Here is a 14,181-nt window from a genome sequence, read left to right as displayed (position 1 = left end):
GATGCAAAAGAGTGTTATGCCTCGCCTTGCATTTTCGACAATAACCGGATTTGCAGTCGTGGCTGACGTGGTCGTTTCTTAGGCAGTTGAAGCAAAGTGAGTGCGATTTGACTAAATTCCATCGAGCTTCACGCGTAGCCTTCAGCAAGGATGGGCATTTGAATGTGGGGTGCGAGTCAGTGCAGATCGAGCATGCGTTGTCTCGTATGGAACCGTGATGTGATACCGGATATTTCCTGGGAAATGGCGTTGATGCTTGCTTGCTTCTGGTTTCTCTCGATGAGGATTGGGAAGCGGCCAAGGCTCAAGCTCTCTGTTCGAGAAACGTGGTTAATTCCTCATACGTAGGTCTCGTAGTACCTGTCAGCGATAGCTCCCATTGTCTTCTAGACTCGTTATCGAGTTTTTCTCCAATTACATAAATGAGTATGGCATTCCAGTGTTGGACGGGCTCTTGCAGAACTTTCAGAGAGCGAATACACTCTGCCGTCGTGTCAATCAAGCGTCTTAGCGAAGCTGCTGATTCGTCTCTGACAGAAGCTTGATTAAGTAGCCGTTTGATGTGAGCGTTAACGATCTCTCGAGTGTTGTTGAACCGATTGAGAAGAATATCCCATGCCTCGCCGTAGTTTCCATCCGTGACTGGGATCGCGTGGATAAGCATAGCTGCCTCACCGCGTAGAGATGTTTTGAGGTACTGAAACTTCTGGGCACTTGATAGAGTTCCATTGTTATGAACCGTGGCTGTAAAGAGGTCATGGAACGGGAACCAGTCTATGTAGTTTCCTCCGAAGACTGGAAGCTCTAGTTTCGGTAGCTTAATATCAGCTGTCGGTAGACTACTTGGTACGGTTGGCACTTGAATATTGAGCGTGTCGAAGAATATAACTATGTTTTCCATACGGGTGACGAGAGCATTGTACTCTGCTTCGTGCGCATTGAAGTCATCTACTGGGCAGTTGGTACTGATGTACTGTTGAACTGTTTCCAAATCGGCGGCTAATGCATCGGCTTTCTTTTTGTCCGTTGCCACTGCGACTGGTGTGATGGGCATGGTGGCATGATTCGTGATGACCGCCTCGAACCTGGTAATCTGACCCTTGATCGATCGTCTGCGAGCTGTATGATGATCCATACCGATTGATAATGGAAGTTACGCACTTGAATCGGACTCTGAATGGTGACACTACTTCCCACGAAGACTGGATACTGGTAACGGCAAGGAATTGGAAACCTCAACTAATTACCGCGACTGTATCCGGCTCGACGGACCAAAAATATGTTCGTGATAGATGTCAACAGAATAAACGACGGTTCATGATATGCAAACTTTTAATTTAAAATCATATTTACAGGAGACGAACAGGAATCAAACTGACGCCTTTTTGAGATTTACAACGGTTTTTATACAGAATTTAAAAAATGTAATATTGATTAAGAAATGCTAATATCTGATTGATAAGCGTTAAAAACAATTATGATATAAGACAAACAAGAAGTCGCGTACGCCCAAACAAGGGCGGTTTTGGGAGTTTAACCCCGCGATATAACACTAATTCTTCCAAGCGTCAATGGAAGAAGGTGCAACACGTAAGTGTATTTTAGATCAAAAAGGTCGTGCACTGTTTGAACCCTACCCGAAATGAAATCACTTGTTGACAAGGCGTGAGGATAGTTCGAAAGTTTAGTTGATCTCAAAGGGCAAACTAATTTTCAAGTGAAAAAAAATGAAATTGAATAAATAGAAGAGAGTTCCGTGTTGAATAATAAACATTCGATAGTTTGTTCAGTACCTTAACGAAGTTTCTGATTAAATGTGTTTCCAATGTTTAACTCTCTGGAAGTATTCAAGTAGGTATATAATGTGGAACTCATTTGTTTGCGTTTATATTTACAGTTCCGGAACGTATTCTGATTAAATGGGAGAAAGAGCGGCGGCATTGCATATCTTTGGAGTTTATCAACTGTCGGCCATTCTGTCACTGCTGCACACGACCCTATCCACAGGTAAGAAGAGGAAATGCCAATAGAATAGAAAATCAAATCAAAACACGGGTAACTGCGGATGACGTTCAAATCAAAACATCGATGTTAGCGTGATATTCCAAAATAACAGAAAATGTTAAAAGCGAAAAATCACGCGGAATTTTGAATTAAAATCGCTTTTTTCTCGCAAGAATGAATTCAGATTTTGAAAGAATAATCAGCTAAGCTGATACTCAAGGCAGCACCTGAGCAGGCCCGTCTTAAGACCTTTTGGGGCCCTGAGCTAAATTATTTCTTAAGAACTTTGCGATCCCCAACGGTCAGCCTTTGTATGTCCGTTGTCTAAATTACACACAATAATCAAACTAAAACTTTTAAATTTCCAAAGTATAACATAAGCCTACTAGATTTTTACTGACAGTGAATCACTGTTAGGTTTTAGAAATTGTTGGTACCGTAGGATACGCGATGTGGCGATGAGTCAAATTACTTAAGACGTAACTAAACGATACACAATATTAAATGAACATAAATAATATTTAACCAACTAAACCCGTTTACCTAGAGTAGAGGCTGTATGGCTGGCCTTTCCAGGGCCCCAAAACTGGTTGGGGCCCTGGGCTGTAGCCCATTTAGCCCATGCTTTAAGACGGCCCCTGCCCTTGCGAAGTTTACGAGGAAGGTTTTCAAGGTAAAATGTAGTCGTACTATACGAGTGTAGTATGTTTCCTTCGCTTTGCTGATTGTCGGAATCACGCTGAGTTCGTACCTGAGTATCTTCGCCCCTTACCGCGAGAAAGAGGATAAGGACCAGGGTTGGATAAAAGCCGGCCTTTATTGAAAAAATCCAGACCAGTGGTTTTAATTGGCTAAATCCGGTTTTTTTCGGTTATAACCGGCTAAAATATAAACAGTACCTTTTACTTATGTAAGTAGAAATTGTCTGCAGTTATTGTCGTAAATGAGAAACTAAACAAATAAAGCGAAATAACTATATAAAATAACTGAATTCTTTTGATTTCCTCGGGAAATTCCCCCTAGTTTTTGTGTATGACAGAAGCGAGGCAGCGAACTTGGGAACTTTAAACCTACCGAAAAACTGGTAAAAGTAAACCGGTTTCTAAATATGAAACAAAAAATAAACTAAATTTCTAAATAAAAACTATTAATTTACTAAAATATTCATATTGTAATTTTTTTTTAAAAAGCCACAAAAATCCGGATTTAACCAGGTGGCTATAACCGGTATGGCTGGTTCTATGCCAACGCTGATAAGGACTACCCCTTTGAAAGGGCGTAGTTTCTTTCGGAGGTATCAGGAGGCGAACGTCCTGGTCGCCCATATTACGGTTGTTAATTCTCAGTCCATTGTGGCATTTGGTTATTGAAATGTTTAACATTTTCCAGAAACATATTTATATCTTAAGCTTCCTCGTAAAACCACCGTTAATATAGGATTCGTGTAACTTCTAGGATATTTGATTATCTCGACTGTAATTTAAGGCAACCACCGAATCTTTGATAAATGCCGTCATCCTTTAAAGAGCAGAATTTTTTTCAGGCGAAATGTAGCTCGGTAATGATATAACTAGATCGGCCTTAATAGATAATTAAATTTACCGTTTCCAAAGAGATGTCTCGATTATTATTGCACCGTAAAAGGTGAAGGCGATAAATCAATAATGATATAACCATCACGACGGATAAATCAATTAACAAAGTATACGCGTTGTTTAAAGGGGAACGGCCAAGCTTTTCCAAATATGGCCTTATTTCCGTATCAAAAGATTAACAAGGCATTCAATATACTAACACGTACCTTTTTTGTCTTGAAAAAATAGCTTTTGGCCCAAAAAGTTGAAACGAAAAATAACGCCAGGTGTTTGGGTTTGAATTTTCGCCGCCATCTTAGGGGCTGCCGCCAGCGCCCCTAACCCCGTATGGGCGATTTGCGAACTATCCTAACTTTTAAAATCGCGCAATTTAGGCTTAGGTCTCTTATAACTGGAACGCGCCGCGCGTGCAAAACAAATTTTTTGCGTTTTCAGCAGCGCGTGCTTTTACGTTGTTTTTCTGTCTCACCGACTTCTCACCAGGTGTCGCGGCGGACGCGCGCTTTTCAATTTCCCGAAATTTCTTAATTTTATTAAAAATTAACCACTTAATATTTTTTATGCGGTTTTCGGCATAAATTTTAGTTTTTAATGGGCTATTGGGCTATCTAACTAGTTAAAGCTTGACCGTTCCCATTTAACAATATCAGATGAACATTTCTCCGCTCTTTGCTCGCATTTACATTGACCTCAAATACTAAATTATCGTTGAATTAAAATGGTTCTCTCACTTTATGCCAAACATTAGTTTAAATGACTGCGGCTATTTCGCCATACTATGGCTCCAAGCAAAATAATGGTACTGTTTGCCATTTTGGAGGAGCCGAAATAGCTAGAGGAAACAACAGAATGGAAATTCCCTTCCAAACTCATAAATGGTAGGGCCATCGCCCTCTCGCCGAAATAGAAAACTAAAAAAAAACTTCGCTTCAAAATACGGATTGAATTTTCCGGTTCAAACGTCAAATAAGATTAATAAAAAAAAGAGCTTCTATAAAAAAAAAAAATTTAAACCAAAGATTTTAAACTTTGAATTGTGTGACGCCATTAACTACAATTCCTACAGAAAATATTCAAATTAATGTTGAAATATACAGCAAGTATAAACTACCTTTCATTAATTTCACCAATCATTTTATTAATTTCACGAAACATTTCATTACATTAAAAATCAATCCGTTAATATCACCAATTAATTCATTAACATTAACAATAAATCCGTTAATACCACCAATTAATTCATTAACATTAAAAATCAATCTGTTAATATCGCCAATTAATTCATTAACATTAACAATAAAACCGTTAATATCACCAATTAATTCACTATCATTAAAAATCAATCCGTTAATATCACAAATTAATTAACTATCATTAAGAATCAACCCGTTAATATCACGAATCAATTCATTGAAATTAAGAACCATTTAATTAATATCATGAATCATATAATTAATATCACGAATCACTTAATTAATATCACCAATCACTTAATTAATATCACGAATCAATTCATTAAAATTAAGAACCATTTAATTAATATAACGAATCACTTAATTAATATTACGAATCATTTAATTAGAATTAAGAATTAACCCGTTAATATCACGAATCAATTCATTAATATCACGAATCATTTAATTAATATCATGAATCACTTAATTAATATCACGAATCACTTAATTAATATCGCAAATAATTTCATTAATATCGCAAATCATTTAACTAATATGGTGAATCACTTCATTAATATGGGAATCACTTCATTAATATCGAGAATCATTTAATTAATAAAGCAAATCATTTAATTAAAAAAGCAAATCATTTAATTAATAAGGCGAATCATTTAATTAATAAAGCGAATCATTTAATTAATATCACGAATCATTTAATTAATATCACAAATCATTTAATTAATATCTCGAATCATTTCATTACTGTCGAGAACCATTTCATCAACATTAAGAAAAAATCCGTTAATCTCTGAAGGAATTGCGAGTAATATATTTTGCCGCAGAAGCTCAATTGAGCGGTACTATAGCGTACAAGTATCCGCTAAATAGGACGTTAAAATTAAGTAGCCGAGTCCCAACAACGGGTAGCTAAAGGCCAATTACCAGCGGCATTACTATAAGAGGTCTACGTTCGTAGCGCGGAAGGTCCAACATCCTTTTAGTAGTCTCGGAATGAGGTGCGAAACTCAATTACCGCAACATTCCCTTCTTCTCTCTGGGCGCGCAACTTTCTTTTCAAAGGATGACGAAGAGATATAAAAAGAAAGAAGCGCTCGAAAGTTCTTCTTTCGAGATCGCGCGTCCGCCGAGAACGTAATAAGGGAGAGTGGCGAAGAACAACTTTGTAATGCAAAAGACGGCGCGGGAAGAGACGCTGAGCGAAGAGAAATGCGGGATCTCGAGCTGGAAATTGAGAAAGTCTCCATTTCCAGCTGAGTGATGAAAACGGCATTAGCCGTTTGTTTTGCCAGTCGCGTATGTTGCCAAACTCTTCTACTTCCGCCAACGGCTCTTGTTCTTCTTCTTAAAACTTGAACGGTTTGGTGGGCGCGAATAACGCGTCTCCCGCCAAGGATGACCGAAAATGAGAAACCGACCCGCGACAAAACGACGTATCCGCCATTTTCCCCTTCGCTTTTATTTTGATTTCAATTCTGGATGTATCTTAGTCATCATTTCGGAGAACTCCAAAATAGTTGAAAAAACTTGGTTCTTAAAAAACCAAAAATTATTAATTACAATTTACCTTAAAATTAATATCACCATGGTAATTTATCAATTTAAGTTATGGTTATCAATTTTTAAGAAATTTGTTTGTCTTTTCTATAGCCTCCTTTTTACCTAATAATCTTAAATTATAATTTTTGAAGTTAAATTTTCTTCCGCCTGTCCACCTTTAAATTTACTTTCCTTCCAAACAAATACCCTGGTGGTAGGCCAACGTGTTCCGCTGTTGGCCTACCACCAGGGTATTTGTTTGGAAGGTAAGTAAATTTAAAGGGTCACAGGCGGAAGAAAACCTAGGCCTTTAAGGTATACATGTATAAATAAAACTTTTGAGATCGGTAAATGACCGCTCTCTACAGCTCATCCTAGAAGAAACGTGTTCCCTTAATCTATCCACCAAGTTAATGAACAAAGTTTAGGATGTATTTAACGAAGGTAGCAACATCGTCCAGAGTAAATATTTTTACTCCTTCTCAAACACGAAACTTTTCCAATTAAGCTCAAACACGTGAAATATAACCTTCCAGCAATGAACGTGAAACACGAAGACCTTTTCGATCTCTCCATTTAAAAAATCATGGGATTTTCTCGGTTACCCAAATTTTGTTAAAATTTAACCAAAATTGATAAATTTTACCCAAAATCCTTCATCAATTTTACTCAAAATAAGTCAAATTCATCTTTTTGGGTAATTTTGGAATTTTTTAAGTAACCGAGAAAATCCCATGTTTTTAAATGGAGATTTTTTGTTTTGAGAGATCAAAAACATTTTCGGTTGCCATGGGAAAACGAAAGCTTATTGCAACTTTTCCCTTTGGCAATTTTCATATTACCATAAGGTTTACCTAACCTCCGAGTTTCAACAAAATCGGTGATAACCATCTCGAATAGTCTCCTTGTTAGTTAGACCGAGATTAGCATTAAATTGCGGCATTAATTCCCCAAATATGTCGACTTTCGGATATAGAATTAAGAGAGCTAACGAAAATTTAATATACATTCGTCTAATTTAATTGAAACGTTGGATTTAAACATTTAAGATTTAAATTCAATTATAATGAATTTCATGAAATCAGTTAGAAGTCAAGACTGGAATCTTCCTTGCCAAAAGCGGAGATAGTTCGTTTTGCGTCCCAAACGCGCGAATAGAAAATGCGAGGGAGCGTCTTTCGTCCATTTCTCATTTCGCGGATGAAGTTTCATTGCCAACGACACAAAAGTTCTCTCTCTGGCTCTCGGTCGCGGCAAGCTTGACCCTCGCGTAACGAATTACTATAACCCAACGCCCCCTGGGGGATATCTTCCCCGTATTGCGTTTCGCGGGAAACCCTAGAATAATCGCGTAAGGTACCGCTTTCACTCCGAGCCGTTCCAACATTTTATAAAGGCGTACGGGACAAAGCGTATTGCCAAACCCCGTAAATTAACTTCTCCCTGGACACCGACGTATCGCGTTCGGAACACTTCTACAGGCGCTGACCAACCATTGGCCTATTTTCTCTAACCACACGGCATATACTAACAAGGAGACTACCAGAGGTGGTTATCACCGATTTTATTGAAAGTCGGGGGTTAGGGAGACCTTATGTTAGTTTGAAAATTGCCAAAGGGAAAAGTTGCAATGCGCTTTAGTTTTGCCATGGCAACCGAAAATGTTTTTGATCTCTCAGAACAAAAAAATCTTCATTTAAAAAAGCATGGGATTTTCTCGGTTTCACAGGGTACTTACTTAAAAAATTTGAAAAAATTAAATTTGACCTATTTTGTGTAAATTTGATAAAGAATTTTCTGTAAAATTGATCAAGGATTTTGTGTAAATTTGATCAAGGATTTTGTGTAAAATTGATCAAGGATTTTGGGTAAAATTTCTCAATTTTGGTTAAATTTTAACAAAATTTGGGTAACTGACAAAATCCCATGCTTTTTTAAATGAAGAGGTCAAAAACATTTTTGGTTGCCATGGCAAGACTAAAGCCCATTGCAACTTTTCCCTTTGACAATTTTTATACTACCATAAGGTCTACCTAACCCCCGACTTTCAACAAAATCGGTGATAACCACCTTGGGTAGTCTCCTGTAAGAAAAGTTGGTCTATATTCTTACACCACGTAGCCAAGGCACGAAATTATATTCAAAAAATTCAATAAAAAGGGACGAAGGAAACAAAATAGCGTAACGATTTTATATCCGCATAAATTGGTTAAAATCATAGGGCTGTCAAAACATTGTATACATATTCGTAAATAAGAGCAGTGATTTTCAACCTTAAACAAACATTAAGGCGAAAAAACACACACACCGGAGGAAAGAGTAAAAAAAAATGAAAGAATTTACATAAAACCATCCACAACTACTATAATAGCAACAAAAATATCGTCCCACCAAAACACTACCCTTTAGGTCCCTTCATTTCTCAACATCTTCATAAAATGACAAGATAAAGAAGAGGTTGTAAAAAAGCAAAAACGAGATCTCCCGGGCAACGAGAAATCGAGGGGGGCGCATCGAAGGAGGGGCGGAAAACGTTAAAATTATACAGCCTCGGTGAAAAATGCGGCGGATTATTCTTGGAGAGAAATGGTGGAGGAAGAAAAAAAGTATCATTTTTGGTATACTTTTGAAGGAAGAGGTATAGTTTTTGTCTACTCGGTAGCGTCGTCGCTTCGCCATTAAAATATACGCGGGATGCGTGTTCGAATCCATTACCATTTGAAATCTACGGTCTCTTACAACGTCGGTCAAAACCATTACTATAAATTCTGAGCGTATAAAACTAGGAGGAATGAAAAAGGAACTCGCAAAAAAGCTTATCGAAAACTCTTAGGACTCTTTTTTCTAATATTGGTCGTACATCAAATGACTTGATACGTTCAATAAATATCGATTTCGAAGCTCCCTTCTTCCGACTAAAGATATAATTCTTTGGCCATAAAAAAACGAAAGCTTTCATCTTGGCTTTCGGCGGCTCGCGGCGTCCGACGAATGTAATGAGACTGTTTGTATTCAGAACGTTCGGATGATCGCCGAAAATGGGCGCGCCGATTTCGTTTTATTGTTTTTAAAGGGCATTTTGAAAGGTCGCGTGTTTTATGGAAATAAAAAGATTCTCCACCGGGAGAAATTACGAAATTGTTGTTTGTTTAGTATGCCCGTATTGTCAGAAATACGCGTTTTCCGTATCATATTTTACTACCGCCTCCTAACATTATCGAGAATGTATTTATACTAAGAGAGAATTACGCCGGTATCATGCCAAAGTATAAAATATGTTCTTGGTATTATTCGAAGAAGTATTGATATTCGGTAATTTTATGACTGACGATTAAGTAAATACAGAACTACACGGTATTATATTTGGGAATGGTTGAAAAAAACGCCGTTAACGTGGGGTGGCGGAGTGGTTAGCGCTTTCGCCTGGCAGCTAGAGGGGCCGGGTTCGATCCTAACTTGTGGCACTGGGTGTATACTCGGAAATACTCCTTCCACGTTGAGTTTGAAAGTTCTATCCCCACTGGTTATAAGGGTTTTCCACCAAGTTAAAAATACTTGTTGAGGTTAACGGTAATAGTTAGTGTAGGGAGATGCTGGTTAGCGTGCGGCTCGCCACCAACCTCCTACGCATTGTAACCTGAATTAATGGCTTCAAAAGTCGCTTGATGACTTGGGCCTAAGGTGGTGCCTCGGGTATTAGCCTAGCCTAATTTAAGAACTGAATATTAAGTCGTTGGCGTCACCACCTGGTTTTTACTTTTCAATTGAAACTTTGATGAATACCTAATAGTTTGGTGAGGACGAACGGCTGGTTGGTTCGAATTTCGTCTACATTTTCCTCGTATCAATTTGGGAGTGCCAATTTGCTTGAAATTGGGTTTCAATGCGATTTAAATAAAAACATCATTTCGATTCTGATGGGTTTTAAACAACGAATTAAATCATTAATTTAAGAAAATTGACCAACTCTACTAGTTACTGTACAGGGATTAATATCGATAATTTACCTCTTCCCCTTCGAAATATCCCATCGCAAATTTCAATATTTGAAAAAACGTTTTAAAATAAATTTCTTATCTTGGAGTAGAAAATTGGATGGAGAATGTGCAAAGCAAAACGTTACCCAGAATCCCTCGCGGTTTTGTAGGGTCATTGCCAGCTAAAGCGTATGACGAGACCAAACCGCTAGGTGCTATGTAATTTATGCCAGATATTATGAAATTTTCTCGTCCATCCATCGGTGTAGTATAAATGTGTAAAGAATTTAGTTGGGGATTTGATGGCTTACTTTGGGAACTATAGTTACCCACTGATAAATGACCGGGGTCAACTTTCTAAATGTTAAATTAAACTACGTTATCTTCTACTGAAACGCGAATTTGGGTATTTGATCATTTGACCCCGCTAACGAAAAGCTTTAGTCCCTGAGAAATTCTGAATTAAATCAGCCCCAAAAAACTATTGTTAAGAATGGTGAAATCCGATTTTTTTAAATTTCAAAGTGTCATATGACTGGACTGTCTTGTTTGGCTACTCTATCCGCGAGTACTTTAAGCGCGATCATTAAAATGAGAATTTGAGTTCAGTAGCCTCAATTTTTTTACGGATGGTTCGGACGAAACTCCTCGGGCTATAATTGCAAATATAAAATAACTTAATTTGGAAATGTATAAGGAACTCTTCAAAAGAATCGGAGCTTCATTATATAGATATATATACAGGGTAAACGCATTCGTAAGACTTCAGTTACGAACCCAATGAAACCCTGCTCATTTTTTCTGTCTTTTTCAAAGGGAAAAAACGGGATGAAAAAATAACCCGAAAGACGCATTCTCGCGGGAGAACAGTATCGCGGCAGTGGCGCTATATCAGATAATAATGACCCAAGCAGGAATAAAGAAACAAGGAAGCCACACGAACAACATTCACCCGTTTCGCAATAACCGGATTGTTTTGGTGTTAACTGAGAACATGTGACCAAAAGTGACATAAGACCCAAAAGTGTGTCAACTCTACCTTTGCGCCCGTTAAAATATTTACTGAGAGCTAGTCTCACAATAGACTACATAACCTACTAGTTGGAATAGTACTAGCAACTTTATATTTAGTCTATAGTCTGGCGCGATTTTATCTCTTCGATTTATGCTCCCGTAGACATACGTTCTAAAACGGCTCACTTGGCGGCGCTGAAGTGGAGGAAATTTCAAATTTTGATGACGTATTTTCAACCCCCTCTCCCACTCCCTCTTTTTACTTCGCGACAAGCTCTCATTAAACATAATACCGTATTGACACACTTTTGGGTCTTATGTCGCTTTTGATGTGACCGATAGATATTTTCCGCCTACGCGAAGAGAAAGCAAATGGGCTAAGAGAAAAAGGTGAAAGGGCGTGGTTTTTCTTCCGGGAATCAGCGGGTGCACCGGATGCTGCCCAAATATTCTCTGTTCTTGCCAATATGTATCGAATAATATTTTAATGACGCTTCAATTTTGAATTATATATACTGCAGTGGTAAGCCTCGGTATAACATTGGCATAGAAAAAGTTTCAATGAGACCTTGTTTCACACGGAACAGGGCTTGCCACCACCCTCCAACGCATTGTAACCCGGTTACCTGAATTAATGGCTTTAAAAGTCGCTTGATGACTTAGGCCTGAGGTGGTGCTTTGGGTATTAGCCTAGCTGATTATTATTATTATTTTTTTTACATACAATAAGCGGACTCAAAAATGCCAAAATTGTTAAAGTCCTGGTGCTGTTGAAAAGGTTACCATGAAAACGAAATCACGTGATCGTGAAACGCGAGCTAAACCTTAGACTAACTTAAATTTCCCATCAGTAAAGTTGATGACGAGTATTAAATAATCTTTCTTTGTGGCATACTTATGATTGAGTATGGTTATCCTCTATAGTTTCATGTAATCAAAACACAATAACTAAGTAACCGCGTGTAAGATCAATATATTATAGAATACAGCGTTTCAATTTTCTCGATATAGAATTTTTTATAATACATAATTCTGGATAGATGATTTAAATTTTTAAGGGTTTTATATTATGCCTAATAGAAGTTTTAATAATATACTGGATGTAACGTGTAAATATTTTTATGACTATCAGCAATGAAACACTTAATATAATAATATAATAATATAATAATATAATAATATAATAATATAATAATATAATAATATAATAATATAATAATATAATAATATAATAATATAATAATATAATAATATAATAATATAATAATATAATAATATAATAATATAATAATATAATAATATAATAATATAATAATATAATAATATAATAATATAATAATTGTGGGTTCAGAAGACCTCTAGAGTGGCGGCCGGTTCAACATACCCCCTGCCCCCTATTGGTACTCCTCTGGAACTTTGTACCGAAAACAATTTATAGAACTGTAACTCACGACAACCAATTGTTGTACTACGACGACACGATAAATGATCAATACCAAAATTCCCTGATACAAAAATTCATTAATAGTCCCTAATGACACCAACAATCACAATTACAGCAACTAGACAATATTTTATCAAGATCCTACATTACCGTCTAGGGAGATGTTGTCAATTTATAACCGAAAAGTGACCAAACGAGAGAAGCCTATGCTTTGAGTACGTCCAAAGTAACAAACCATTGACGACTATACGTCACCATAATGGTTGAGACAATAACTGATCACCGGGGGGGCACAAAAGCGCAGTATCCTTATAGAAATACCCATCGTTATCTTTTTGATCAGGACTCAGGATTTCGAGATTCCCTATAGCACAACATATTTGAATTACCAACACAGTTACAATTACAACCTCACAACAATATTTCATGAAGACCATACATCAATTTACGCTCTAGGAAGATACCATCAGTATATAAGAATAAATTTATCAAAGGTGATGTCTGTAATAAATAATTGGGGACTCTACGTCACGCATAAAGATGAACTAAAATCGAGATTCCGTGAAACGCAACATAAAACGTATAGGAATTTGTTTAAGTCGGACACTTCTTCATCGGTCTGCAGATTTGCGTGTTTTTCCTCCACCGTTCACTCTAACCACGTGATTCGAACATCCTGGTCCCCAATCCATTTGAAACTTATTGGATCCTGACAGTTTAGAAGGACCAATCAACAATCTTCCGTCAGCGCGGTCACTGTAAAAACTGTGACCAGTCAGCCTTCGACTATCTAAAATATAACATCGCAACACTTTACGGCATTTTTGGCAAAGTTGGGAAACCCGTATCAACTACGAACGCGTGTGTTTCGAAAAGTAAAGTTTTCAGAAAGGCTTGTGCAAATTCAAACTATTTTTAACTATATTTTGCAATATAATATAATATTTAAATTATTATAAAAAATTTACATATTTTGCATTATATTTATATGAAATCTATTGTCCCATAATTATGAACAGAATTTATTTTCAATCTCACGAGGTACGGATAAAAAATATACATTTTTTATTATTAATTTTTTCCGCTAGATTAAAAGTGTAAATCCAAAATCCTCATTGAAAAAAAAACAAAAACAAAACCAGGTTGTTCCATTGAAAAAGATTCAATTTTGACCGAAATACGAGACTAGGAATTAATTAATTCTCTCAAATAGATTCTCAAATTGAAATTTGGTGAGTAGCAGCTAACAAATAATTTTCAAAAAAATTTAATTAAAAATCTTTTATTGTTTTCAATTAGCTTCAATTTAATTTTTTTCATTAATTATTCGAATAAATTTTTATTAATTCCAATAATATATTCGTGGTATATTTAATTGGGTCACTTAAGCTCTACACGATATGTATCTTAATATT

The 14,181-nt window shown here is 36.7% G+C and overlaps 2 protein-coding genes across 5 annotated transcripts in view; one reads left to right on the top strand and one right to left on the bottom strand.

Moving 5' to 3' along the window:
- LOC149947864 (fibroblast growth factor receptor-like 1) overlaps nt 1-14,181 on the top strand; it is an 87,226-nt gene that overhangs the window by 22,478 nt on the left and 50,567 nt on the right. For all 4 annotated transcript variants that reach the window (XM_090171874.1, XM_090171875.1, XM_090171877.1 and 1 more), the window contains exon 2: nt 1,898-2,007. In XM_090171874.1, coding sequence (XP_090028000.1) covers nt 1,920-2,007 — 88 coding nt within the window. In that variant the 5' untranslated portion in view covers nt 1,898-1,919. The remainder of the gene's footprint in view (nt 1-1,897; nt 2,008-14,181) is intronic.
- LOC149947865 (uncharacterized) lies at nt 177-1,054 on the bottom strand. Its single transcript, XM_090170976.1, has 2 exons — nt 361-1,054; nt 177-313 (listed from the first exon to the last, which is right to left on the bottom strand). The coding sequence occupies exons 1-2, from the start codon at nt 1,052-1,054 to the stop codon at nt 177-179; spliced, it is 831 nt and encodes a 276-aa protein (XP_090027102.1).

This window comes from Leiobunum rupestre, chromosome 4 (assembly GCF_980474605.1).
Source record: "Leiobunum rupestre chromosome 4, qqLeiRupe1.1.hap1, whole genome shotgun sequence".
Classification (NCBI taxonomy): Eukaryota; Metazoa; Arthropoda; class Arachnida; order Opiliones; family Sclerosomatidae; genus Leiobunum; species Leiobunum rupestre.
The sequence above is the reverse complement of the archived record's forward strand: the minus strand, read 5'-3'. Positions and strand labels throughout refer to the sequence as shown.